At 36.4% G+C, this 24,996-nt stretch overlaps 1 protein-coding gene and 1 long non-coding RNA gene across 3 annotated transcripts in view; one reads left to right on the top strand and one right to left on the bottom strand.

The window, feature by feature from the left end:
- PRKD3 (protein kinase D3) overlaps positions 1-24,996 on the top strand; it is a 77,226-nt gene that overhangs the window by 16,278 nt on the left and 35,952 nt on the right. For both annotated transcript variants that reach the window (XM_027113362.1, XM_027113360.1), the window contains 3 exons: positions 21,595-21,733; positions 23,264-23,395; positions 24,204-24,361. In XM_027113362.1, the coding sequence (XP_026969163.1) occupies positions 21,619-21,733; positions 23,264-23,395; positions 24,204-24,361 (405 nt within the window). In that variant the 5' untranslated portion in view covers positions 21,595-21,618. The remainder of the gene's footprint in view (positions 1-21,594; positions 21,734-23,263; positions 23,396-24,203; positions 24,362-24,996) is intronic.
- LOC113623840 (uncharacterized) lies at positions 11,684-13,795 on the bottom strand. Its single transcript, XR_003434093.1, has 3 exons — positions 13,582-13,795; positions 12,825-12,828; positions 11,684-11,710 (listed from the first exon to the last, which is right to left on the bottom strand). It is a non-coding gene; the product is annotated as an uncharacterized LOC113623840 (long non-coding RNA).

Consider the following 24,996-nt stretch of genomic DNA (forward strand, 5'->3'; position numbering starts at 1 on the left):
CCATTTCAAAATAATTTTGTATATGGTAAGATAAGAATCAAACTTCATTTCTTTTTGTAGGACATCAGATTTTTCCAGGACCATTTGTTGAAAAGACTATTCTTCCCTTACTCAATTACTTTAGTACCTTGGTTGTAAATCAGTTGACCACATATATCTTGGGCCATTTCTGAACACTGTTTTGTTTTATCGACTTATGTGTCTGTATCCTTAAACTAATTCCACATTGTCTTGAATTCTTTAGTTTTATAAAGACATGATGTCAGGGCATAAATCCTGCAACTTTGTTCTTTTTTTCAAAACTATTTATCCCAGTTTGCGTTCTTTGCATTTCCATATAAATGTTAAAATCAGCTTGGTGATTTATACATAAAAGCTTACCAGAATTGTGTATATCATTTTTTATCTGTGTTTCATGTTTTTGATGCAGTTTTAAATGGGGTTTTTAAATTTTCTAATTTCTTTTTTTTTAAAAACATCTTTATTGGAGTATAATTGCTTTACAGTGTTGTGTTAGTTTCTGCTGTATAACAGGGTGAATCAGCTATATGCATACGTATATCCCCATATCCCTTCCCTCTTGTGTCTCCCTCCCACCCTCCTTATCCCACCCCTCTAGGTGGTCGCAAAGCACCCAGCTGATTTCCCTGTGCCATGCAGCTGCTTCCCACTATCTATTTTACATTTGGTAGTGTATGTATATCAGTGCTACTCTCTTACTTCATCCCAGCTTACCCTTCCCCCTCCCTATTTCCTGAAGTCCATTCTCTACATCTGTGTCTTTATTCCTGTCCAGCCCCTAGGTTCATCAGAACCATTTTTTTTTTAGATTCCATATATATGTGTTAGCATACGGTATTTGTTTTTCTCTTTCTGACTTACTTCACTCTATGACAGACTCTAGGTCCATCCACCTCACTACAAATAACTCAATTTCGTTTCTTTTTATGGCTGAGTAATATTCCATTGTATATATGTGCCGCATCTTCTTTATCCATTCATCTGTTGATGGACATTTAGGTGATTCCATGTCCTGGCTGTTGTAAATAGTGCTGCAATGAACATTGGTGGTAAATGTATCTTTTTTTTTTTTTGCGGTACGCGGGCCTCTCACTACTGTTGGGGCCCCTCCCGTTGCAGAGCACAGGCTCCGGACGCGCAGGCTCAGCGGCCATGGCTCACGGGCCTAGCCGCTCCACGGCATGTGGGATCTTTCTGGACCAGGGCACAAACCCGTGTCCCCTGCATCGGCAGGTGGACTCTCAACCACTGTGCCACCAGGGAAGCCCAATGTCTCTTTTTGAATTACGGTTTTCTCAGGGCATATGCCCAGTAGTGGGATTGCTGGGTCATATGGTAGTTCTATTTTTAGTTTTTTAAGGAACCTCCATACTGTTTACCATAGTGGCTGTATCAATTTACATTCCCACCAACAGTGCAGGAGGGCTCACTTTTCACCACGCCCTTTCCAGCATTTATTGTTTCTAGATTTTTTGATAATGGCCATTCTGACCGGCATGAGGTGATACTTCATTGTGGTTTTGATTTGCATTTCTCTAATAATTAGTGATGTTGAACAGCTTTTCATGTGCCTCTTGGCCATCTGTATGTCTTCTTTGGTGAAATTTCTATTTAGGTCTTCTGCCCATTTTTTAACTGGATTGTTTGTTTTTCTGATATTGAGCTCCATGAGTTGTTTGTATATTTTGGAAATTAATAAATGTCTGTTGTTTCATTTGCAAATATTTTCTCCCATTTTGAGGGTTGTCTTTTTGTCTTGTTTATGGTTTCCTTTACTGTGCAAAAGCTTTTAAGATGTTTCATAATTGAATAAGTAAAGAAAAGAATTCATATGAAGCAGTGTAGCATGGTAGTTAAAAACATGAGTTTGCGGATCAGTAAAATTTGGGTTTGTCTTTACAACTTACTAGTTGTGTAACCTTGGTTTCTTATCTGGAAAACGAGGTTAAAAATAGTACTAATTTCATGGTTTTTTGTGTGTGTGTGTACGTGTACATTAAATGATATATTTATAAAACGCTTAGTCCAGCACCTGGCACATAGTAATCTCACAGTAAGTGTTAGCTTAACAATAATATTATTTATTAGTCTGATCTTTGTGGCTTCTAAACTAAACAAACAAGCAAACAAAACTTTAACCACACTGTACTTTGGGATCCTTTCCCTTTTGAGAGCTTATAAGAAACTAGTGGTGATCCAGAAATAGCTGAAAGCTGCTACCAGTTAAGTTTATGTTAACTTTTGGTTTTCTGCTTTATGGAATATACATTTGTGTCATAATCTATTTTCTACTGTGTATAAGACAATTGATTCCTTTCTTGATCTGTATGGGTAAATTCTTCACAATTTCATATTAGCTCTACTAATGCTTCTTTTTATTGATGCAGAAAATTGGAGGTTAATGATATATCAATTCTGTGGTTTATTTAATCTTCTGTTCTTGGTCTGTATGTGTGAGTTTCATGTGCAGTCTTAGCTCCTGAAAACCTGTGACTTTTGTCTTCAGTATTGTAATATATTCATCAGGGGATTAGTTTCTTTAGATTAATGTGATTACAGATGTGATTTCAGAATCATAATTTTGAGTTCAGCTGATTTAACTAGTTAATTACTATTGTTGAGCAGTAAGTGAGCAAACATGCTTTTTCTATATTTCTATACCCTTAGGCTATTACATCTAATATAATGGAATTGAGATATTCCTTATTGTATGAATATTCCCAAGGACTGAACTGCCAGAAAGAGCCTATAGAGCAACTATAAAGGTATAGGGAGAGGAGCATTCATTGAAACTATGTAAGATCTTTTGATATCACAAGAGGGACATGAAAACTAACCAAGAGTACATAAATATTTCCATTAGGGAAAAAGTGATTAAAAGTATTTATTGATAATTATCTTAAATAAATGAATACAACTACAAATAAAATTTAAAAATTTTCTGAAATATTTAAGAAAAAGGCTTTGTGAAATAAATGTAGTATCATGTTTCTGAAAAGGAAGGCTGATAGTATATAATTTTTACTCCCCAATTTAAATTATTTTTTCCATTCAGATTGTTATTGGGATTCTTTTTACTCTGACAATGTTTCTCTAAAGTTTATCTGGGAGAAAAAGTAGTCAAAAGCATTAAGTTAAAAATCTGAAAAATAAGAGAGAACGGGAAGAGAAAAACTACAATAACTGAAACCAAATACTGCTAAAAGCAGTAATAGATCCATGGTACATTTTAGGTACATGCCAAGGGAGGCATGAGAAAAAAAAAGGAATCATTTTTCAGAAATTTGTGTTTAGAAAACTCATTAAGCAGTTGAAGGGCCATAAACATAGACCTCCACTTAATACCTGACACCAAGATAAATTTCAGAGGATTTAAAGGTTACATATGAGCATTCAAATCAAAGGAAAATTAGAATAAAGTAGAATTGAATATTTATCAAACTTATAATAGAGAGTGGGTATTTCACTTTCAAAACAATAAAAGGAAACAAAAGGGAAAAGAACAGTTTGCAGATTTGAATATTCCAAGTGTAATATTTACATATGTAAGAATAATAAAAACAGAAATAAGATGGAGGAAATACTACAACAAGTATTATATAAAGTTAATATCTATTCTGTAAAGAGCTCATATATTTGTAAGAAAAACACTGGTCTCTAAATATTTGGTCAATTGATAAAAAAATATATTTCACAAAGATATTAAATTAGTAAACAAGCATGTGGGAAAATGTTCAAAATAGTAGAAATAAATAAACATTAGGTATTATGTGCTCAATTAGGGGAAAAGTGTGATTGGTATTTCCATTATAGGTCAGGGTATGGTAAAACCTCATAGAAATAGAGAACAATCAATGATTCCAGGCTTATAAAAGTTAAAAACTGGATCAATTTCTAACTAACACAGATAATATAAAACATATACACTGAGATTTTTTTCCCCCTCAATGAATATATCTCTGTAACCAGCAAATCATTGATTGTTGAACTTCGCTTAAAACTTGGATGTGGGGCTTCCCTGGTAGTGCAGTGGTTGAGAGTCCGCCTGCCGATGCAGGGGACGCGGGTTCGTGCCCCGGTCCGGGAAGATCCCACATGCCGTGGAGCAGCTGGGCCCGTGAGCCTGCGCGTCCAGAGCCTGTGCTCCGCAACGGCAGAGGCCACAATAGTGAGAGGCCCGCGTACCACAAAAAAAAAAAACAAAAAAACTTGGATGTAACCAAAAGTGATCACTCTTTGAATTCAGTCCAGTTTCATGACACATCCTGAGGGTGGAGTGGGTGGAGTTTCTTTTGTTGTTGTTGTTGTCTTTAGCTTAAGCCAAAAAGTTAGCTTCCTTTTTTTGAAAATTTGAAATGCTTCCAACATTTATGTTACATTGAGGTTGGTTCTGTTTTACTCCTCTTTCTATCCCTCCAACTGCCTTATACTCAGTAGACATTTGTTAAAAGACACATTCTACCTGCTTTTACTGCTAAAAACATGATACTGCAATTAATCTGTGGTGCTAATTACTTCCCTTGATGAAATAACGTATAGTTAGAGCCACAAAGAAAAAGGAATGAGCCGATAAGCACCAGTATTCTTTTCCATCCTGTGTCATGTATCAGCACCTTAGTTTTGCCAGCCTGCTCCCACTAGTTTAGATGGTCAGATATGTAGTTTCTAGAGCTCTTTTCTAGGATTGTGCAAAAGGCCAGGTTCTTCTAGAAAACTCTGAAATTCGCTAACTTATTCACTCTGAGAATACCAGTGAACTTCATCCTTATTCCTTGTAAGAATGTAGATTAGGACAATTTTATTGGCAAATACTACAGCCCCAGTATCTAATTTTAACATATAAGATTAAATTAAAACAATAGGTCTCAACTGGGTCGACACCACCGCCCCCCCCCCCCCCCCCCCCCCCCCCCCCCCCCCCCCCCCCCCCCCCCCACCCCCCCACCCCCGCCAGGGAACACTGGGCAGTGGCTAGAGACGTTCTATTTTTGTTGTCTCAGCTATGGGGAGAGGAAGTGCTACTGGCATCTAGTGGATAGAGGGCAGGGAGGCTGCTACAGTGCATGAGAGAGCCCACCTGCCCGGCCCACCCCCCATCCCAGCAAAGAATTATCTGGTCCAAAATGCCAGTAGTGCTGAAGTTGAAAAACCCTGAGTTAAACTATATAGAAATAGAGTTTATGAGTTTGGAGAAATCGAAAACTTCTGTTAGTAATATTGTAGGGTCTTAGTAAATTAGTGATAATCAATGTCTTCTAGATGTGAATTGTAGCTTGAGAGCTTTAAAATAGGATTTCCAGTTTGGCTTGGGTGTGTTTGTTTTAAGAATATTACACAGTTTCCATTATGAGTATGGATATAGTTAAACAATGGAAGGAAGTTTTTAACCTGTGTATATTAGATTTCTGTATCTTCATATTGGTTTATAAAGCAAACTTAACAACACACGGAATCTCTGCCTTCTAGGAGTTTATAAGCTGAAGGGAGTGTTTTTTATACTGATGAAATCCAAAGAACTGTCATTCAGGAGAACAAGAAGGCAGACACTTGGAGCAGTAGGTAGAAGTGGGATTGAGCCAAGCAGAAATTGGCTGATCAGATCTCTGCTAGGAGGCCACTACCAGAGAGAGAGTCAGATTACAATGAGCAAATCAAAACTGAGGGAACATGCCTTGCCCATCTAAGAAGAGAGTGTTCATGCATGGATTCCCAGTGTCAAAATTACATTAGCATTTAAATCTGTTCTGTTATTTTTTTTGTTATTGGTGTGTATTTTAAAAAGATAATAGTAATCCGAGAGAGAGGTAACAGTGTTTTCAAATCAAAGAGACACATGCAGGTTAAGATTTTGATTCTGTAACTTTCTTATTTTTTGTGATTATAGATCCTTTCTTCCGTCATTGACTTCTAATCCTGATTAGTAATGCAAGGGTCATAATACCTACCTCAATGTTAAAATATAAAGCCCTTAATACATTGTCTGGCACATAATTAGTACCTTCAAAATAGTAATATTCATGGTTTTAAAATCTCTTGAAATCTGGAAAGATCATTGATCCTGTAGTGTTTTTAAAATTTTAGTAAATACCAAAGCATGTATAGCATTCATGCTATACACATGACAGTAACTTTGCTTTACTCTTGCCCTTTGATTTTAGTATTTAGCATATAACAAACTTAAAAATAGAGTTGAAATATTCACTTAATAGAGGAGTGTGGTTACTTGTTTTAGGAATTTTGAGGAAATGAGATAGCCTATGTCAAGTGCTTTGCATAATGCCTGATGCATAGCAACTTTTACACTCAATGAATGTTAGCTTCTTACCTTGATTTCACATTGCCAAGAGGCTTAGAAATACCACTATAATGCTACTGCTATTGTGTTTGCTGAATGAAGATAGTAGATGTAATTGGAGTAGGAGAGGAAATTGGCAGACAGCAATTCATTTTAAGCTATAATGATGTTTACTGAAATTGAAATGATTCTAACTAAAGCTGACTGCTTTTAACTGACTTAAAACATTTGTTTTTGGTTTTGACCATTTACATGACACTAGACCTGAAGGCTCTTTATGTATCCTAATTTAGGAGGATTTTGGTCTATACTTTGACAGAATACATTGTCTCTGCAGACATGGTGTAATTTTCAGGTTCTGCCAAAATAGAGTGAAAGCCCCAGCTGTATTTTTTGTGTTCTAGAAACCAGTTGTCATTCTCTGTTCCCCCCCGCCCCCCGCCCCGTTCTTTGCACTACAGCTGTGTTGCAGTCACTAGGTGACATACTACTCTTTACCCTATCCCTACATTTTTTTGTCTTGGCAAAACAGTGTCAGGCAACCATGAACTAATCTGGAGTCTCAAACTGGAAGAAGGATTTTTTTTTAAAATTCTGCTGGGTATTCAGGTTAAGACCTTGACTAGAATAGAAAGTTCCAAGAAGTTTGAGTTAAAGATAATCAGAACTAACTGAAAAACAAAGAAAAAATAAAATGAATGTTTTGGATTGTGTCAAAGAAAATGGTATTAAATGAAGCAACTCCTCTGGAATGCCATATTTAGAAAATCCTGTTGGAGATTAATGATGAGATTCAGAGTCCACATTGAATAATTTTCTCATTGGCTCACCTAGACTTTAGTGCCTTCTATCTGTGTATAGAAACAGAGTCCTTGAAATTCTTCTCTTCAATTAAATACTTTACTAAAAAGTGATGTTAAAGTAATAATTATATTTGTTTCTGAGAAATACTTTAGTGTTAAATTAGTTTACCTTTGCTCAGTAGGCAACAACTTTTTTCAGTAAGTTCCGGTTAGATACTAAGTTCTAGGTGCTGGGCCATCAATAGGGAACATTGAAAAGAGATTGTCCTTGCCTTCTTGGAGGTTATTTACTATGATCTGGTTTATTATTAGAAAGACTTACTGTGAAGATTTACTTGGCATCAAATGACTTTAGTATTCAACCTTTCAAATTAAGTGAACATAAAAAAAACCCTGTGCTGCTGGAAATGTTCTATATCTTGATCTGGGTGGTGCTTACATGGGGTAGGGGATGTAGAGTTATCTATCTTCTAATCAACATTAGTGTACTTTGCTCATTATACTTCAGTTAAAAATGCTTTTTAAATTAAATGTACAGTAAAACTCCAGTGGTGGGACTTCCCTGGTGGCACAGTGGTTAAGAATCCGCCTGCCAATGCAGGGGACAAGAGTTCAATTCCTGGTCCAGGAAGATCCCACATGCCTTGGAACAACTAAGCCCACGAGCCACAACTACTGAGCCCGCATGCCACAACTACTGAAGCCCATGCACCTAGAGCCTGTGCTCCACAACAAGAGAAGCCACCGCAATGAGAAGCCCGCACACTGCAACAAGTAGCCCCCACTCGCCACAACTAGAGAAAGGTTGAGCGCAGCAACGAAGATCCAAAGCAGCCAAAAATAAATTAAAAAAAAAAGTCCAATGGTTTTCCATTGCATTTAGAATAAGACTCATATTCCCTTTTTAAAAGTGTATAATGATAAATTATATGTCAGATAATGTTAAATTCTGAAGCTGTTTTGTTAATATGTAAAAATTGTATTTGACCAAGTAGAATTAAAAAGTTGGAAACTTCCTACCTCATCTAACATATTTTATTGACAGAATTTTAATGGCGTGAACTTTAAACTGTTCACATTAAATAACTCAAAATATAGTGTTGCTTGAAGGAATTTTATTTGCAAGTATTAGAACTTTTTACTTAGGATAAGTATAAGTTAATACCATAAAAAGTAACTTCCACAAAATGGGCATAGAAAGATAAGATGATCTGTTTTTTATTCTTGAAACCATCTCTAATGCATAAGCAAAGACAGACAAGTCTAAAGTGGGCAAAGTGAGTGCATAAGGAAGGGGTGAGCATTTGATAACTTATGAAGTTCTGTTACTTTCCCACGTGGACTGGGAACAGACTTCATTTTGCACAGTCAAGAGAAATCATTGGCATAGTGATGGGGGGGGGATTTGGAAAGAGGCCAAACTAAAGGCCTCTTTTGCTTCTGCCCTGCTAGCTCTTTTACTGTTTCTTTCATTTCCTTTTCTTTTAATCAAGGCTGAAATAGGCTAGGGAAGGAAATATAGGCATGTCTAGTTTTCAGAAGGTTATCACCTTACTTCCACATTTTCCAGTCCTTCTATATTCTTGACCCCGTTTTTCCCCAGAGCAGTGTTTCTCAACTTCAGCACTGTCAACATTTTGGGCCAGAGAATTCTTTGTTCTGTGTAGTGTTCATTGTAGTATGTTTAGTAGCATCCCTGGCCTGTACCTACCAGGTATCAGTACCACAAGTTGTAACAACCGAAAGTGTCTCAAGACGTAGCCACGTATCTTCTGGAGGGCAAAATCACCCCAATTGAGAACTACTGCCCTAGAGGAATAAGCTAAATAAATAGCCAGTGACAATTGCTGAGAGTTACTAAGCTTGTTACCACCTCTGCTGCTTTTCTAATCTCGGTCCCTATTACAAGCAGCTTTTTTTCCTCCCTCATGAGAAAAGGGTACTTAGAAAGCATTATACCATTTTATTAGGTAAGACTTGTATTCTGGAATGATTAATAGAAGGAAGCCCATTGAAAATAGAAATTCACAATGTAATCAAGAATTGATTTTCATTAGTATGGTAACATATTTCTTCCTCTTAAAAAATTATACAACTGAAAGGGGAAAAAAAGTTCTCCTTTGTTCTTTATTGTGCTGGAGGCTGGCTTAGGAAAAGAAGCCATTATCTTGAAAAAGCTCTCTTTTTCTATATAGGGTATTTTACTGGCATCAGATCATTTTGAGAAATTCAACATATATACTGCTAAATATACAGGGATTTTGTTTGTGTTTTTTGATATGTTGTTCAGGCCTTATTAAGGATCTCCCACGCAAAGAGAAACATTCTGAGGAATGGTTGGATTTGGTGTTTTAAAGATCATCAATCCATGAAATAGGCAAATATGAATAGCCAATTTACAGGAAATATAGCTGTCTCTTAAGCATGTGAAAAATGCTCAACTTCACTTCTTATTCACTTCTTATTCTATACTGAAATACATTTTTTACCTGAAGTCAACAAGTTCGATAATATACTTGCTATGAACTGAACTGTGCTCCTCTTCCTTCTCAATTCATATTTTGAAACCCTAACCCTCAGTGTGACTATATTTGGAAATAGGACTTTTAGGAGGTAATTAAGGTTAAATGAGATCGTAAGGGTGAGGTCCTAATCTAGTAGGATTGGTGGCTTTATAAGAAGAGAGGAAGAGAGAAAGAGGTATCTCTCCCCCTCCATGTGCATACTCCGAGGAAAGGTCATCTGAGCACACAGTGAGAAGACTGCTGTCTGCAAGCCAGGAAGAGGGCTCTCAACTAGAATTTGACCATGCTGGTACCCTGATGTTCAACTCCAGCCTCCAGCAATATGAGAAAATAAATTTCTGTTTTTAAGCTGTTCAGCTATGGTATTTTGTTATGCAGCCTGAGCTGACTAGTATAATACTGTAAAACAGTATGTGGAAGAAACAGACTTTTTTTTTTTTTTTTTTTTTTTTTTTGTGGTACTTGGGCCTCTCACTGTTGTGGCCTCTGCCGTTGTGGAGCACAGGCTCTGGACGCACAGGCTCAGCGGCCATGGCTCACGGGCCTAGCCGCTTTGCGGCATGTGGGATCTTCCCGGACTGGGGCATGAACCCGTGTACCCTGCATCAGCAGGCAGACTCTCAACCACTGCGCCACCAGGGAAGCCGTTTTTTTTTTTTTTTTTTTTTTTTAGTATAGTTGATTTATAATGTGTTAGTTTCAGGTATACAGCAAAGTGATTTGGTTATACATATATATGTATGTATCTATATTTCTTTTTTTAAAATTCTTTTCATTGTAGTTTATTACAAGATATTGAATATAGTTCGCTTTGCCATACAGTATATCCCTATTGTTCATCTATTTTATATATGGTAGTGTGCATCTGTTAATCCCATACTCCCAATTTATCCCTCCCCCCCCCTTCCCCTTTGATAACCGTAAGTTTGTTTTCTGTGTCTGTGAGTCTGTTTCTGTTTTGTAAATAAGTTCATTTGTATTATTTTTTAGATTCCACATATAAGTGATTATATATTGTCTTTCTCTGTCTGACTTACTTCACTTAGTCCATCCATGCTGCTGCAAATGGTATTATTTCATTCCTTTTTATGGCTGAGTAATATTCCATTCTGCCTGTCTGTCTATCTATCTACCAACCACATCTTCTTTATCCATTCATCTGTTGATAGACACTTAGGTAGCTTCCATGTCTTGACTTTTTTTTTTTTAAATTTTATTGGAGTATAGTTGATTTACAGTGTTGTGTTAGTTTCAGTTGTACAGCAAAGTGATTCAGTTATACATATATATATATATATATTCATTCTTTTCCAAATTCTTTCCCATATAAGTTATTACAGAATATTGAGTAGAGTTCCCTGTGCTATACAGTAGGTTTGGCTGTTGTAAATAGGGCTGCTATGAACATTAGGCTGCATGTATCTTTTTGAATTAGAGCTTTGTTTTTCCACATACATGCCCAGGAGTGGGGTTGCTGGATCATATGGTAACTCTGTTTTTAGTTTTTTAAGGAACCTCCATAGTGGCTGCACCAATTTACATTCCCACCAGCAATGTAGGAGGGTTCCTTTTCTCCACACCCTCTCCAGCATTATTATTTGTAGACTTTTTGATGATGGCCATTCTGACCAGTGTGAGGTGATACCTCACTGTGGTTTTGATTTGCATTGCTCAATAATTAGCGATGTTGAGCATCTTTTCATGTACTGTTGGGTATCTATATGTCTGCTTTGAAGAAATGTCTATTTAGGTCTTCTTCCCATTTCTTTTTTTTTTTTTAAATTAATTAATTTATTTATTTTTGGCTGTTTTGGGTCTTCGTTTCTGGGCAAGGGCTTTCTCTAGTTGCGGCGAGCAGGGGCCACTCTTCATCACGGTGCGTGGGCCTCTCACTATCGCGGCCTCTCTTGTTGCGGAGCAAGGCTCCAGATGCGCAGGCTCAGTAGTTGTGGCCCACGGGCCCAGTTGCTCCGCGGCATGTGGGATCCTCCTAGACAAGGGCTTGAACCTGTGTCCCCTGCGTTGGCAGGCAGACTCTCGACCACTGCGCCACCAGGGAAGCCCTTCTTCCCATTTCTTGATTGGGTTGTTTGTTTTTTGATACTGGGTTGTATGAGCTGTTTGTATATTTTGTACATTAAGCCCTTGTCAGTCCCTTCGTTTGCAAATACTTTCTCCCATTTCATAGGTGGTCTGTTGTTTTGTTGATGGTTTCCTTTGCTATGCAAAAGCTTTTAAGTTTGATTAGGTCCTATTTGTTTATTTTTGTTTTTATTTCTGTTGCCTTGATAGATGACTTAAGAAAATGTTGTTACAATTTATGTCAGAGAATGTTTTGCCTGTCTTCTCTTCTAGGATTTTTATGGTGTAATGTCTTATATTTAAGTCTTTAAGCCATTTTGAGTTTATTTTCGTGTGTGGTGTGAGGGAGTGTTCTAACTGTATTGATTTACATGCCGCTGTCCAGTTTTCCCAGCACCACTTGCTGAAGACACTGTCGTTTTCTCCATTGTATATTCTTGCCTCCTTTGTCAAAGATTAATTGATCATAGGTTTATTTCTGGGCTCTCTGTTCTGTTCCACTGATTCATATGTTTGTTTTTGTGCCAATACCATCCTGTTTTGATTACTGTAGCTTTGTAGTATTGCCTGAAATCTGGAAGGATTATGTCTCCAACTTTGTTCTTTCTCCTCAGGATTACTTTGGCAATTCTGGGTCTTTCGTGGTTCCATATAAATTTTAAGATTATTTGTTCTAGTTCTGTGAAAAATGTCATGGGTTATTTGATAGGGGTTGCATTAAATCTGTAGATTGCTTTGGGTATTATGGACATTTTAACTATATTAATTCTTCCAATCTAAGAGCATGGGATATTTTTCCATTTCCCTGAATCAACTTCAGTTTCATTTATCAATGTTTTATAGTTCTCAGCAGATAAGTCTTTCATCTCCTTGGTTAAGGTTATTCCTAGGTGGTTTTTTGTTTTTTTGTTTGTTTTGATGCAGGTTTTTTTGATGCAGTTTTTTTTTTTTTTTTTTGTGTTTTTGTGGCTTTTTTTTTTTTTTTTTACAATTTTAAATTGGGATTTTTTTTTTTTTTTTTTTTTTACTTTCTGATACCTCATTGTTAGTGTAAAGAAATATAACAGATTTCTGTATATTAATCTTGTATCCTGCTACCTTGCTGCATTTACTTATCAGTTCTACTAGTTTTTGTGTGGAGTCTTTAGGGTGTTCTATATAAAGTATCATGTCATCTCCATATAATGACAGTTTTACCTCTTCCCTTCTGATTTGGGTACCTTTTATTTTTCTTGTCTGATTGCTGTGGCTAGGACTACCAGTGTTGTGTTGAACAGAAGTGGTGAGAGTGGGTATCTTGTCTTGTTCCAGGTTTTAGTGAGAAGGCTGTCAGCTTTTCATCATTTAGTATTATGTTGGCCATGAGTTTGTCAAAAATGGCTTGTATTTTGTTGAAATATGTTCCCTCTATATCCACTTTGGCAAGAGTTTTTGTCATAAATTATGTGGAATTTTATCAAATGCTTATTCTGCATTTATTGAGATGCTCATGTGATTTTTGTCTCTGCTTTGGTGATGTGGTGTATCACATTGATAGATTTGAAGCATCTTTGTGACCCTGGAATGAATCCAGCTTGATCATGGTGTATGATCCTTTTTCTGTGTTGTTGGATTCAGTTTGCTAATATTTTGTTGAGGATTTTTGCATTTATGTTCATCAAAGATATTGGCCTGTAATTTTCTTTTTTGGTAGTGTCTTTGTCTGGTTTTGGTATCAGGGTGATGATGGCTTCATAGAATGACTTTGGGAGTGTTCCCTCCTCTTCAGTCTTTTGGAAGAGTTTGAGAAGGATCGGTATAAGTTCTTCTTCATATGTTTAGTAGAATTCCCCGGTGAAGCCATCTGGTCCTGGACTTTTGTTTGCAGGGAGTTTTTTCAATTATAGATTCCATTTCATTTCTAGTGATCAGTTTGTTCAAATTATCTGTTTCTTCTTGATTCAGTTTTGGCAGGCTGTATGATTCTAGAAACTTGTCCATTACTTATAGCTTGTCCATTTTTCTGGCATATAAGTGTTCATAATATTTTCTTATGGTATTTTGTATTTCTGTGGTATTGGTTGTTATTTCTCCTCTTTCATTTCTTATTTTGCTTATTTGGGTCCTCTCTTGGTGAACTTGGCCAGAGGTTTGTCAGTTTTGTTATCCTTTCAAAAAACTAGCTCTTGGTTTTATTGATTTCTCTATTGTTTTGTTTTAATCTCTATTTTATTTATTTTTTCTGATCTTTATTACTTCCTTCTGCTGACCTTAGGTTTTCTTTGTTCTTCTTTTTCTAGTTCTTTTAGGTGGAAGATTAGGTTGTTTAATTGGGATTTTTCTTGTTCTTTGAGGAAGGCCTGTATTGGTATGAACTTCCCTCTGCTTTTGCTGCATCCCATAGATATTATATGGTTGTGTTTTCATTGTTGTTTTTCTTTCTTTTTTTTTTTTTTTTGGCGGTACGCGGGCCTCTCACTGTTGTGGCCTCTCCCGTTGGCGGAGCATAGGCTCTGGACGCACAGGCTCAGCAGCCATGGCTCACGGGCCCAGCCTCTCCGTGGTATGTGGGATCTTCCCGGGCCAGGGCTCGAACCCATGTCCCCTGCATCGGCAGGCGGACTGTCAACCACTGTGCCACCAGGGAAGCCCGATCCATTGGTTTTTTAGTAGCATGTTGTTTAGTCTGCATTTCAACGATTACATGTAGACTAAACAACATGCTACTAAAAAACCAATGGGTCAACAATGAAACCAAAGAGGAAATTTAAAAATGCCTTGAGACAAAGGACAGTGAACAACCACAAAGAGAAACAAAAAAAAAACATGGATTCTTATTATATTACTTATAAATTGGTATAGCCTCTGTAAGGAGCATTTTGGCAATGTCTAAAAATGTCAAATATGCATGTTCTTTAACCTAGCAAATCTGCTTCTAGGAAATATCCTACTCATATACTCAAAAGATGGAAAAAAAATGTGTATATAAGATTATACACTGGGTATTGTTTGTAATAACAAGATTCGAAATAGTAGCTTCAATTCATGTGGCACTCAGAACATATCAGGAGTTCTAAGCTGTTTACACATATTCACTTATTTAATTTTCATGACAACCTTACAAAGTAGGTACTATTTTACAAATGGAGAAACTGAAGTTAAATAAGCCAAGCTTGTATAGTTAGTAAGTGAAATGGATCAGGATTTGAACTCAAGATTGTTTGGTTTCAGTTTTACTCCTCAACCCATATCCCATCAGTAGGGAACTGGTAAAATAAAACTATGCAGCTGTTAAAAAAAAGAATAAAAACGTTCTTTGTATATTGTTATGGAATGATCTCTAAAATATATTGCTAAGTGGAAAAGAAAACAAGACACAACACTGTTTATAGTATGCCACCATTTGTGTAAAATGAGGAAAAGATATGTCCATGTCTACTATCTAGGTATAAAATACGTTCAGAAGGATACTGAGAAAACTGGCAATATTGTTGACTATGGCAGAGATCACTGGGGCAACTAGGGCATAGATTTTGAACTCTACTCTTGTCCTTTTTTTAAAAAAAATAAATTTATTTATTTATTTTTGGCTGTGTTGGGTCTTTGTTGCTGCATGAGGGCTTTCTCTAGTTGACGGCGAGCGGGGGCTACTCTTTGTTGCAGTATGTGGGCTTCTCATTGCTGTGGCTTCTCTTGTTAGAGAGCACGGTCTCTAGGTGTGCGGGCTTCAGTAGTTGTGGCTTGCAGGCTCTAGAGCGCAGGCTCAATAGTTGTGGCTTGCGGGCTTAGTTGGATCTTCCCGGACCAGGGATCAAACCCGTGTCCCCTGCTTTAGCAGGCGGGTTCTTAATCATGTGGCACCAGGGAAGTCCCTCTACTCTTGTACTTATAAAATTTTGAACCATGTGAATAAATTGCCTACTAAAAAATAAATAAAATTATATGCTAAAAGAGTATATATTATATCCCAAAGTATAAAATAATTATCCATGAGTCCATACTGATATATATATATATATATATGAACTACATTTGGATGAATAAATAAATGGTAAGACATAGAAAAATCTCCAATACAGAAGAATTCCAAATAATTTATATAGATACTCTGCCTTGAAGGACAGGGAACGTAAATTGTCATTTCTTAAGTGTGGGATGTGCATAGTGACATACTTCTAAAGAGTAGGTATTGGTGGGAGGGGGAAATAGCTTTCCAGTGGAGAAACCTGACAAACATAACCTCAGCCAGATCATGAATGTTTACATCAGTGGTTATAAATGATGTTGATGGTAGGTACGCTTGATATGATGATATGTTGAGAATGGCACCTTACCTCTGAGGTCTTCTTCCCCCAAACCCGTAACTCCAGTCTAATAATGAGAAAAATTCCAATAATGGGGCATCTGATGAAACACCTGAACAGTAGTACTCCTCAAAACAGTCAGGGTGCTCAAAACCCTGCAAAATCAGAGAAACTGTCACGGCCAAAAGGGGCCGTGATACAATGATTATACAAAGAAGATACAATGATTAAAGGAAATATGGTATCCTAAATGGGATCCTGGGACAAGAAAAAGACATTGGGTAAAAAAAAAACTAAGGACTTCAGTTAATGATAATGTATCAATATTAGTTCATTAAGTATAACAAATGTACCATAGTGAAAATGTTAATAATAGGGGAAATTGGGTATGGAGTGTATGGAAACTCACTGTACTATTGTCTCAATTTTTCTATAACTCAAACTATTAAAAGTCTATTTTTTTAAAAGAGTATATATAATAAATACACTGAGTAATATAAAAGTAAATTTAAAATTCAGATGTCCAGGGGCTTCCCTGGTGGCACAGTGGTTGAGAGTCCGCCTGCCGATGCAGGGGACGCGGGTTCGTGCCCCGGTCCAGGAAGATCCCACATGCCGCGGTGCGGCTGGGCCCGTGAGCCATGGCCGCTGAGCCTGCGCGTCCGGAGCCTGTGCTCTGCGACGGGAGAGGCCACAACAGTGAGGGGCCTGTGTACCACAAAAAAAAAAAAAAAATTCAGATGTCTATGTCCTGTTCCCCAGAGCTTAACCATAATCCTGGGAAGAGAGGCTTAGCATCTTTTGTTTTAAGCGTTCTAGATACTTTCCCTAAGCATCTTTGCTGTAGATAACTTTGCTGCAGTCATTTTTGTTACAAACGTTCAAGTGTTTTGTTCATATATACTACAGTAGTACATGATTATGGTCAGTTGAATCTGGGTGCAGAACTGCAGAACAGAGGCCAACGGTCAAGTTATACATGGATTTTTGATTGCATAGGGGTCAGCACTCCTAGTGCACACATTGTTCTACCGTACACAATTTTTTGCTTATTCATTCCTCTTCTTGTTCATCATTCCACTTTTTCATTAAAATTTCTTCCTTCATTAAGAGAGGTATCAGTTTCCAAATACTAGGTTGCATATTTGTAACTGAGCTTTGTATTGTGTTGTGAAAGCCTTCTACATTGTTGTTTCTATCACATGTCTGTTGGTAGACATTGCAAAATTGTGTGAGAAATGTGGGATCAACTCTGCACCTTTAAGGCCCTCAGCCTCTTTCTCCTCCAATGTGTAGTGTATTTTAAAATAAGAAACCAACTCTTGGTGCAACTCTTCATCCTCATTCGTCAGCTCAATAAAGCAATCAGTAATGTTGCTAACTAGAAGAAATGCTAGTCTGTCATACAGAGTGAAGTAAGTCAGAAAGAGAAAAACAAATACCGTATGCTAACACATATATATGGAATCTAAGGAAAAAAAAAAAAAAGGTCATGAAGAACCTAGGGGCAAGACGGGAAGAAAGACACAGACCTACTAGAGAATGGGCTTGAGGATATGGGGGAGGGAAGGGTAAGCTGTGACAAAGTGGACATATATACACTACCAAACTTAAAATGGATAGCTAGTGGGAAGCAGCCACATAGCACAGGGAGATGAGGTTGGTGCTTTGTGACCACCTAGAGGGGTGGGATAGGGAGGGTGGGAGGGAGGGAGATGCAAGAGGGAAGAGATATGGGAACATATGTATATGTATAACTGATTCACTTTGTTATAAAGCAGAAACTAACACACCGCTGTAAAGCAATTATACTCCAATAAAGGAGTTAAAAAAAAAGAAATGCTAATGAACTTTGAAACCAAACTGTCAACCAGTTATTTTATCTTTGATGGCAAAATTGCCTTATGGCCAATTAGTTATATGGCAAAAATGATTGCTGCAAAGAGAGGTCTATGGTAAAGATGCTTGGGATGAAAATACCAGATGTGATTTTAAGCTCCATGGATGATTCCAGTGTGTGACCAAAGGTGAGACATTGTCTTAGGAAATGGTTCTCTTGCTTGAAAACCAATTTCTGAATTTTTAAAAATCATGAACAGTCAATCCCTATATATTCAAATAATTATTAACAGGGTTTTATTTTTCGTTTTTTTGTGGGGTTTTTCCTCAGTACAGTTGTTTAGGTTTTTTAAAATGTGTGTTTATGTTTTATTTCCTTGTTTTCTTCTTTTTAAATGTTTAATATACTCATGCCTCAAGATTCATAATATTTTTAAAGGTTGGCCACAGTGTTTCCTGATGTTCAGTGACAATATTTAATATTCTCTCTGGCTTTTCTTCAGGCCACATTTTCTTTTACTTCATTTTGTGGGGACCTTTGTTTTCAGAGAATTCCTAAATATCCTGCTAAACACACCTGTAGATCATAATTATGAGTAGCAGAAATCTCTTTTTCACAGGCTAGTTATTACATTTCCTCTCCCTTGGAATTCTGTAATTTCTCAATTATATAGATGAATCTAGTGTGTAAACATTTGCTAGAAAGTTACTTTATTCCTTATCATCACTGAAGACTTCCCAGCTTGGTACACAAATGCTTATTTTAAATAAATATTCTTAATACTCCCTATAATTCTTTTTGTTTGCTCTTTAGTCTCTTAATAATGCTAATATGACTTCATTGGGTCATGTGTTTATCAAGATTATTTTATATGTATTTTTTCTAAGACATAAATTTTTTATTTTAATATTTTTCCTCTCTCATTGATGTGTTTATTTAGTTATTTAGTTATGGGGACTTTTAGTTTGGTCAAAACAGTATAAGTGATCCATATAATTTACCAGAGGTAGTTTCTAGAGGGCAGTGTTCCTTGTTGTCTTGCTTTCCATCTTCTTACGGTAAAATCCAGACCCTGATACCTCTTTCCTGACAGATAGCTTCTGCCTTCTATTTAGGAGCTTGCTCTGTCTCTTCTTATTCCAGTTCCTGCTACACAGTGCTATCAGCATTATCCCTTTAAAATACAGATTTGATCATGTTACTGCCTTATTCTGGAACCCCTTGTCTCTCCCCCTTTGGATATAGAATAATATAAACCACTAGTGTTTCTTGATCATAGTGGTTAGTTTTTTATAAACATCAAGTAATTTAATTTTGATAAGAACCATTTAAAGTTAATATTCCTGTTGATCGTTGAGAGGTTAAGCAGCTTATGTAAGGTGCTGTAGTTGGTAGGTTGCAAAGCTTGGACCCAGCTCTGTTGATTCCAGGCTTCTCTGTTTGTATGGTCCCTGTTGGGCTCCTGTGTACTTTTTTGCCTTCTTTCTACCCACCCACTTCATTCTCCAATCGTATGGGTCCACTGACTTACCTTCTCTCATTTACCTTGTACTTTCTCAATGATGACCCTTTCACTTTCACTTTCTACCCATGGAAACCTTGCTTCTCTTTATGATTCTGCTCAAATATCACTGTTGAAGTGATTGTCTACATTCCCAGTTAAAGTTTTTATTCCCTCTTCTAGAATTTTATTTTTCATTCTTGGCATTTCTCTTATCATGTTATATATTTGTTTTATTTCTCTTTTTACTAGATTGTAAGCCCCTGGAAGGCAAAGACTGACTGTCTTACCTTTACAAACCATAGGGCCTTACACTTAGAGGATGTGAATTTTTTAAAAAGTGAATTTTTAAAATGAGTTTTATTCATACAAATATTTTGTTAGAGATTTTGTAAAGATGGAATGTGAAATCCTTTTTATTAATCCTTAAGAATTATTGCAGCTAAGTTATGGGGATGTTTTACTTCCCATTAGATGTTTTCTAATTTAATAATAACTAAATCAAACTTAATAACATTTCAATTTTAAATTAAAATTTAATGAAAATAATTTTGATTCTATATTTTTACTCTTTTCAAAGGAAAATTTTTAAGCTGTTAGAGATATGTTTAAAGCATATTATGAGGTTTTATGAATGTTGGTAACTCAAATATTTGAAAAGAGAATGAGCATTATAAAAAATCTAAATATTTCTGCACTTTTTCATTATTTACTCGGTAGGTTTTTTAAAATGCAAATAAACTTTAAAATTTCTAATTAAGTCATTATTTTCAATTCTTAAAAATTCAACTTTTTCCCAAAAAATTGAGACTCTTTTAGAGATACATGTAAGAATTTTTAATGGGAAAATTAAGGTCACAAAATAAGATGAAGCTAGGTTGGTATCTGCACCTAAAACATATGCCATAAGATCCTAGACTGATGTTAGAATTAGGCTACAAATTAGGCTTGGTGTTTTACAGTGGGCAAAGTAAACAAGAAAACATGATTAGTTACATGATCAAATTGTTCATATTATAAAACCAACCAGAGAAATTTCTTTTATGGGCCCTCACAAAGAAGGGCTACTATATGAGGTAGGTGAACCATCCTCAGCAACATCCCTGCAAAAATGCGTTTACAGTTTAGTGTGACAGATATATATCAGGCTGTTCAGTGCAGGACAGTGACATACTGTATAGTGCATTAAAGGATATTCTGTGAGGAGTCAAAATAAATCAGTGAGTATACAGTTTTGAAATCAGCTAAAGAAATTAGAACTGTCTACAGCAGCATTTTGCAAGGTACTGATAGTTTAGAAAATGGTCTTTTTAAAAATTGTTTTAAAAATTAAAGTTATTTTGTAAGGCAAGTACTTAAAGTTGTCTCTTAAACAACTTTAGTAACTACAAAACATTTTAGACTCACACCTTCATATTTTAGTCCTTGGTATACTAATCCCCAAAGTGTCTCAGTAATGTAGTCACAAAATGTAGAAGCCTTGAAATATTTACACAAAGGGCATATGTCAACAGATCTGTAAGTCCTGCTCTGGGCAAAGATTTTTTGAAAAGAAAGCTACCATAAAGAATCATGTATTTGTAATTACAGTGAGTATATTAAAGAAAATATTAGATAAATGCTAGGAATTATAGGTCCATTTGGCAGAAATGTAGGAATTGGTACTCCTGTGACTGTAGTTTGGGAATTATTGATCTTCTACCAGCACTATTCAATAGAATTTACTGTGATGATGGAAGTGTTCTGTATCTCCACTGTCCAGAATGGTAGCCAGTAGCTGAGGTGGTGATTGAGCACATGGAATGTGTCTAGAGTGACTGAGGAACTAAACTTTTAATTTTATTTAACTTTAATTCAATTTAAATAACTGCATGTGGCTGGTAGCTAACCGTATGGGAAGCTCAGTTCTAGAGGACAGGAAAGACTGCTTATCTTTCAGGCTTTGTAAGAGAAGCACTAAGTTCAAGATTGTATTCTCCATCAGTAACTGAATAAAGAAATTCTGTACTTCTAAGAAACACATGTTTTAAGATAATCAACGATTATTTATATTGCTTACTTTTATATTTTTGAACTTGAGAATTAACCAGGATGCACATGGTTGATCTTTTTGGATATTAATAGAATTGTTAGCAAATAGTGTTAGGCTAAAAACTACATTTAAAATTATTTTATAAGGTTGAGACATTTACTTATAAAATTAGAAAGCTGTAGGTATACTGATATAGGACCATTTTCCTGCAGTTTCCAGAGTGTGGATTCTTTGGCATGTATGACAAAATTCTTCTCTTTCGCCATGACATGAACTCAGAAAATATTTTGCAGCTGATTACCTCAGCAGAAGAAATACATGAAGGAGACCTAGTAGAAGTTGTTCTTTCAGGTAAGTAAATAGTTTATTTTGTTGCCTTTCTTTTCAACGAGCCTTATTTTTTGCATTTAACTAAATGCTGTGTTCAGTTATACTTTGTACTACAGTTGCTTACTTCTTTCATCTGTAATAATGGTTACTATGTGATTTTTACTTTCAGGAAGGTTATATCACAGATGAGAAAGTAGGAAAATAAGCCCTGAATTACTTATTTCAGTGTTACTAAGCTAAGGGAATTATCAGTTGAACCAGAAGAGGAATATGTTCATCTCTTGAGTCAAAGAAATAAAACAATTACACTGAAATTCTGGTCCCTTTCCCCGTTTCTTTGAAGAGCATAGAAGAGAATTAGGGTTCAGAAAAGAAAATGAGAAAAAAAGGAGAAATAATGAAGATTTGGAAGAGGAAACTGCAATACTGGTTGATTCCATGACTTAAATAATGCTCCTTCTCTTTTTGTTCTCTGTGGACATTTTCTTATTCTCTCCTTTCCTCTCTCACCCATTCTTGCCATCCATTGTCTTTAGCTCCTGCTATTATCTCATCCAACAAGTGGGCAGGATTGTTAGTGAGAAGTGTAAAGGAACAAAGAATATATATAGTAGGCCTGCAAAACTTCTTGTTTGGCAGCAAAGGAAAGAGGGAGGAAGAGAGGAGAAGGGGAGGGAAGAAAGGAAAGAAATGGAAGAGAAAGGAAGAAAAGCTAGTCAAGAGTCCAGAGTCCTGCCACCATTTTTTTTCCTCTTCCCAAATTCATATTTGCAGCTTGTTCTTGAGATCCTCTCTGACTATCACCTTTCCTTATTAGTCTCTTATCCTTCCCATTCATCTTCTCTGCCACAACCCCAAATTCTATACACATCGCAATCCTTGTCTTTCTTTTCACTCCAGAGGGGCTTCACTCCCGGTCCTCCCTGGAGGTCATGCTCACATCTATTCCTCTCTTGCCCTGGACCCTACATCAGGCCACGGGGCTATCCACTAATGACTTGCAGGTAGTGTTGAGAGGATGTCTGATGGTGGTTGTGTCTGCTGCTGTTGGCTTGCCCACAAAGGGGAGAAGAGCCTCTTTATCCTAACCACTAGGACTCTGGAGAACAGAGTGTATCCTGGGATCCTAAATTAGAACTGAGTGTGTTTCCCACAGAAACATTGCTATAACTTAATGTTAAGTTCTGCAATTTTTTTTTTAACTTTAGTGTTCTATTTCCCAGTACATTATAAGTTAAATAGTTTTAACTAGCTAAAATAAATCTTGACAATTATTTGCAATGTTACCACTCCGAGAAAATGCTTTTGGAGGTCAAAATACCTACCTATAGACCTACTTTTGGAGCTCAAATTATTTGAATTTGGTGAAGTTCCTAAAATAGAGTTTGAAAACCACAATATTAGCTGCTGAAAATAATTTATTTTTATGGTCAGATGAAACTTTCAGGAAAAAAGATTCTGTGTACTTTGACAAATGAATATGATCAATGTTCTTAATCTCATCACAATTACAAGTACCGGGTTTATTTGAATATTTTTCTTTTTTAAAAGCTTTGGCCACAGTAGAAGACTTTCAGATTCGTCCACATACTCTCTATGTACATTCTTACAAAGCTCCTACTTTTTGTGATTACTGTGGTGAGATGCTCTGGGGATTGGTACGTCAGGGACTGAAATGTGAAGGTATGTGTTCTAAATTTTTGTTTCATTTGAAATAGGATTTCACATTTGCGTTCAGTAATCATCAATGAAAAAACAAGATCATTGGTAGTGACTAGGTAGTACCCAAGGTTTAGAATTGGAGAGGTATGGTTATCCTGTATTAGAATTACCAGGGGGTGGGATGCGGGTGCACATTTCTGATTAGTCAATAAATATTTTCTGTAGAGGGCCAGAGAGTACATATTTTAAATTTTGCTGGCCATGTGGTCTCTTTACAATGACTTCACTTTGCTGTTGTATTGATAGCATGAAAGTAGCCATAGACAGGTTGTAAACAAATGAGTATGCTTTGTTCCAATAAAATTATTTATGAACACTGGAATTTGAATTTAATATAATTTTCACATGTCATAGGAGTAATTTGGTACACAGTCTACAGTTTGCTGAAGTTCTTTAAGCCAGAGGTTCTCAAACTCTGTCGTGTATCAGAATCACCTTGAGGACTTGTTGAAACATACTTTGCTAGGCCCCATCCCCAAAGTTTTTGATTCAGTAGGTCTGTGGTGGAGCCCAGTAATTTAGATTTCTAACAAATTCTCAGGTGCTGCCTTGAGGAGCACACTTGAAGAAACCACTGCTTTAGCCAACTTAACCTTTCTAAATAACCTTTCTACACGTTTCCTATTCTTCTTAGCTTGTCATCTGGGTTCTTCATTAGGATAACTATTGCTGCCAGAGAAAATAAATAAAGGAAGCACCTATTTTTTTATGTACACACTTATATAGTAAAGTTAAAAAAATTTTTTTTAACCTTTTAAAATATGTTTAGGCTGTGGATTAAATTACCATAAACGATGTGCCTTCAAGATTCCAAATAACTGTAGTGGTGTAAGAAAGAGACGTCTGTCAAATGTATCCCTGCCAGGACCCGGCCTCTCAGTTCCAAGACCCCTGCAGACTGAATATGTAGCCCTTCCCACTGAAGAGGTATGTATTCTAAGGTAATAGAGGGCATTTTACTACTTACTCCGTATGTTTCTGCAGGATACATAACATCATCTTAAAACATAAGTTATATACTGAAAAATAGTAACATTCCTACACTTAAGAAACTTAAAACGTATTACTGTAGACAGGGCTTACCAATAGTCGTGAATTGCATTTTGTATACTTTGTGATAACCTTATCACTTGGACCATAAGATCAACCTCCTAACCAGTATCCCGACTCCTGGTCTCCACACTTCACTACAGCTTAATATACAACAACTCTGATTAGATTACTCCCCACTAGGACACCTTTATATATTCTATGTTTCCGACAATCTGTAATATTCATCATTCCTTGAACACACCCTTTCCCCCCTACATTTGCTCTTATTGGTATCTATCCTACATGCTTTTTTCCAGACCTAGCTCAGCAGCTACCTTACCTGATTCCCCTTTACCTAGAAGTTACTTTTCTGAATGACATAGCACTTTTCAAATCTCCCTAATGGTGTGTATAGCATTCTACCTTAATATCATAGTGTTTGTAGTTTATGATCTATTTAGAGAGGACAATATTCACGACTTTGCCTCATCATGCCCAGCACCATACCTTGTACTTCTGGGTACTCACTC

The sequence above is a fragment of the Aethalodelphis obliquidens genome, unplaced genomic scaffold (genome assembly GCF_003676395.1).
Source record: "Aethalodelphis obliquidens isolate GAN/ISIS:26980383/991018 unplaced genomic scaffold, ASM367639v1 scaffold12, whole genome shotgun sequence".
NCBI lineage: Eukaryota > Metazoa > Chordata > Mammalia > Artiodactyla > Delphinidae > Aethalodelphis > Aethalodelphis obliquidens.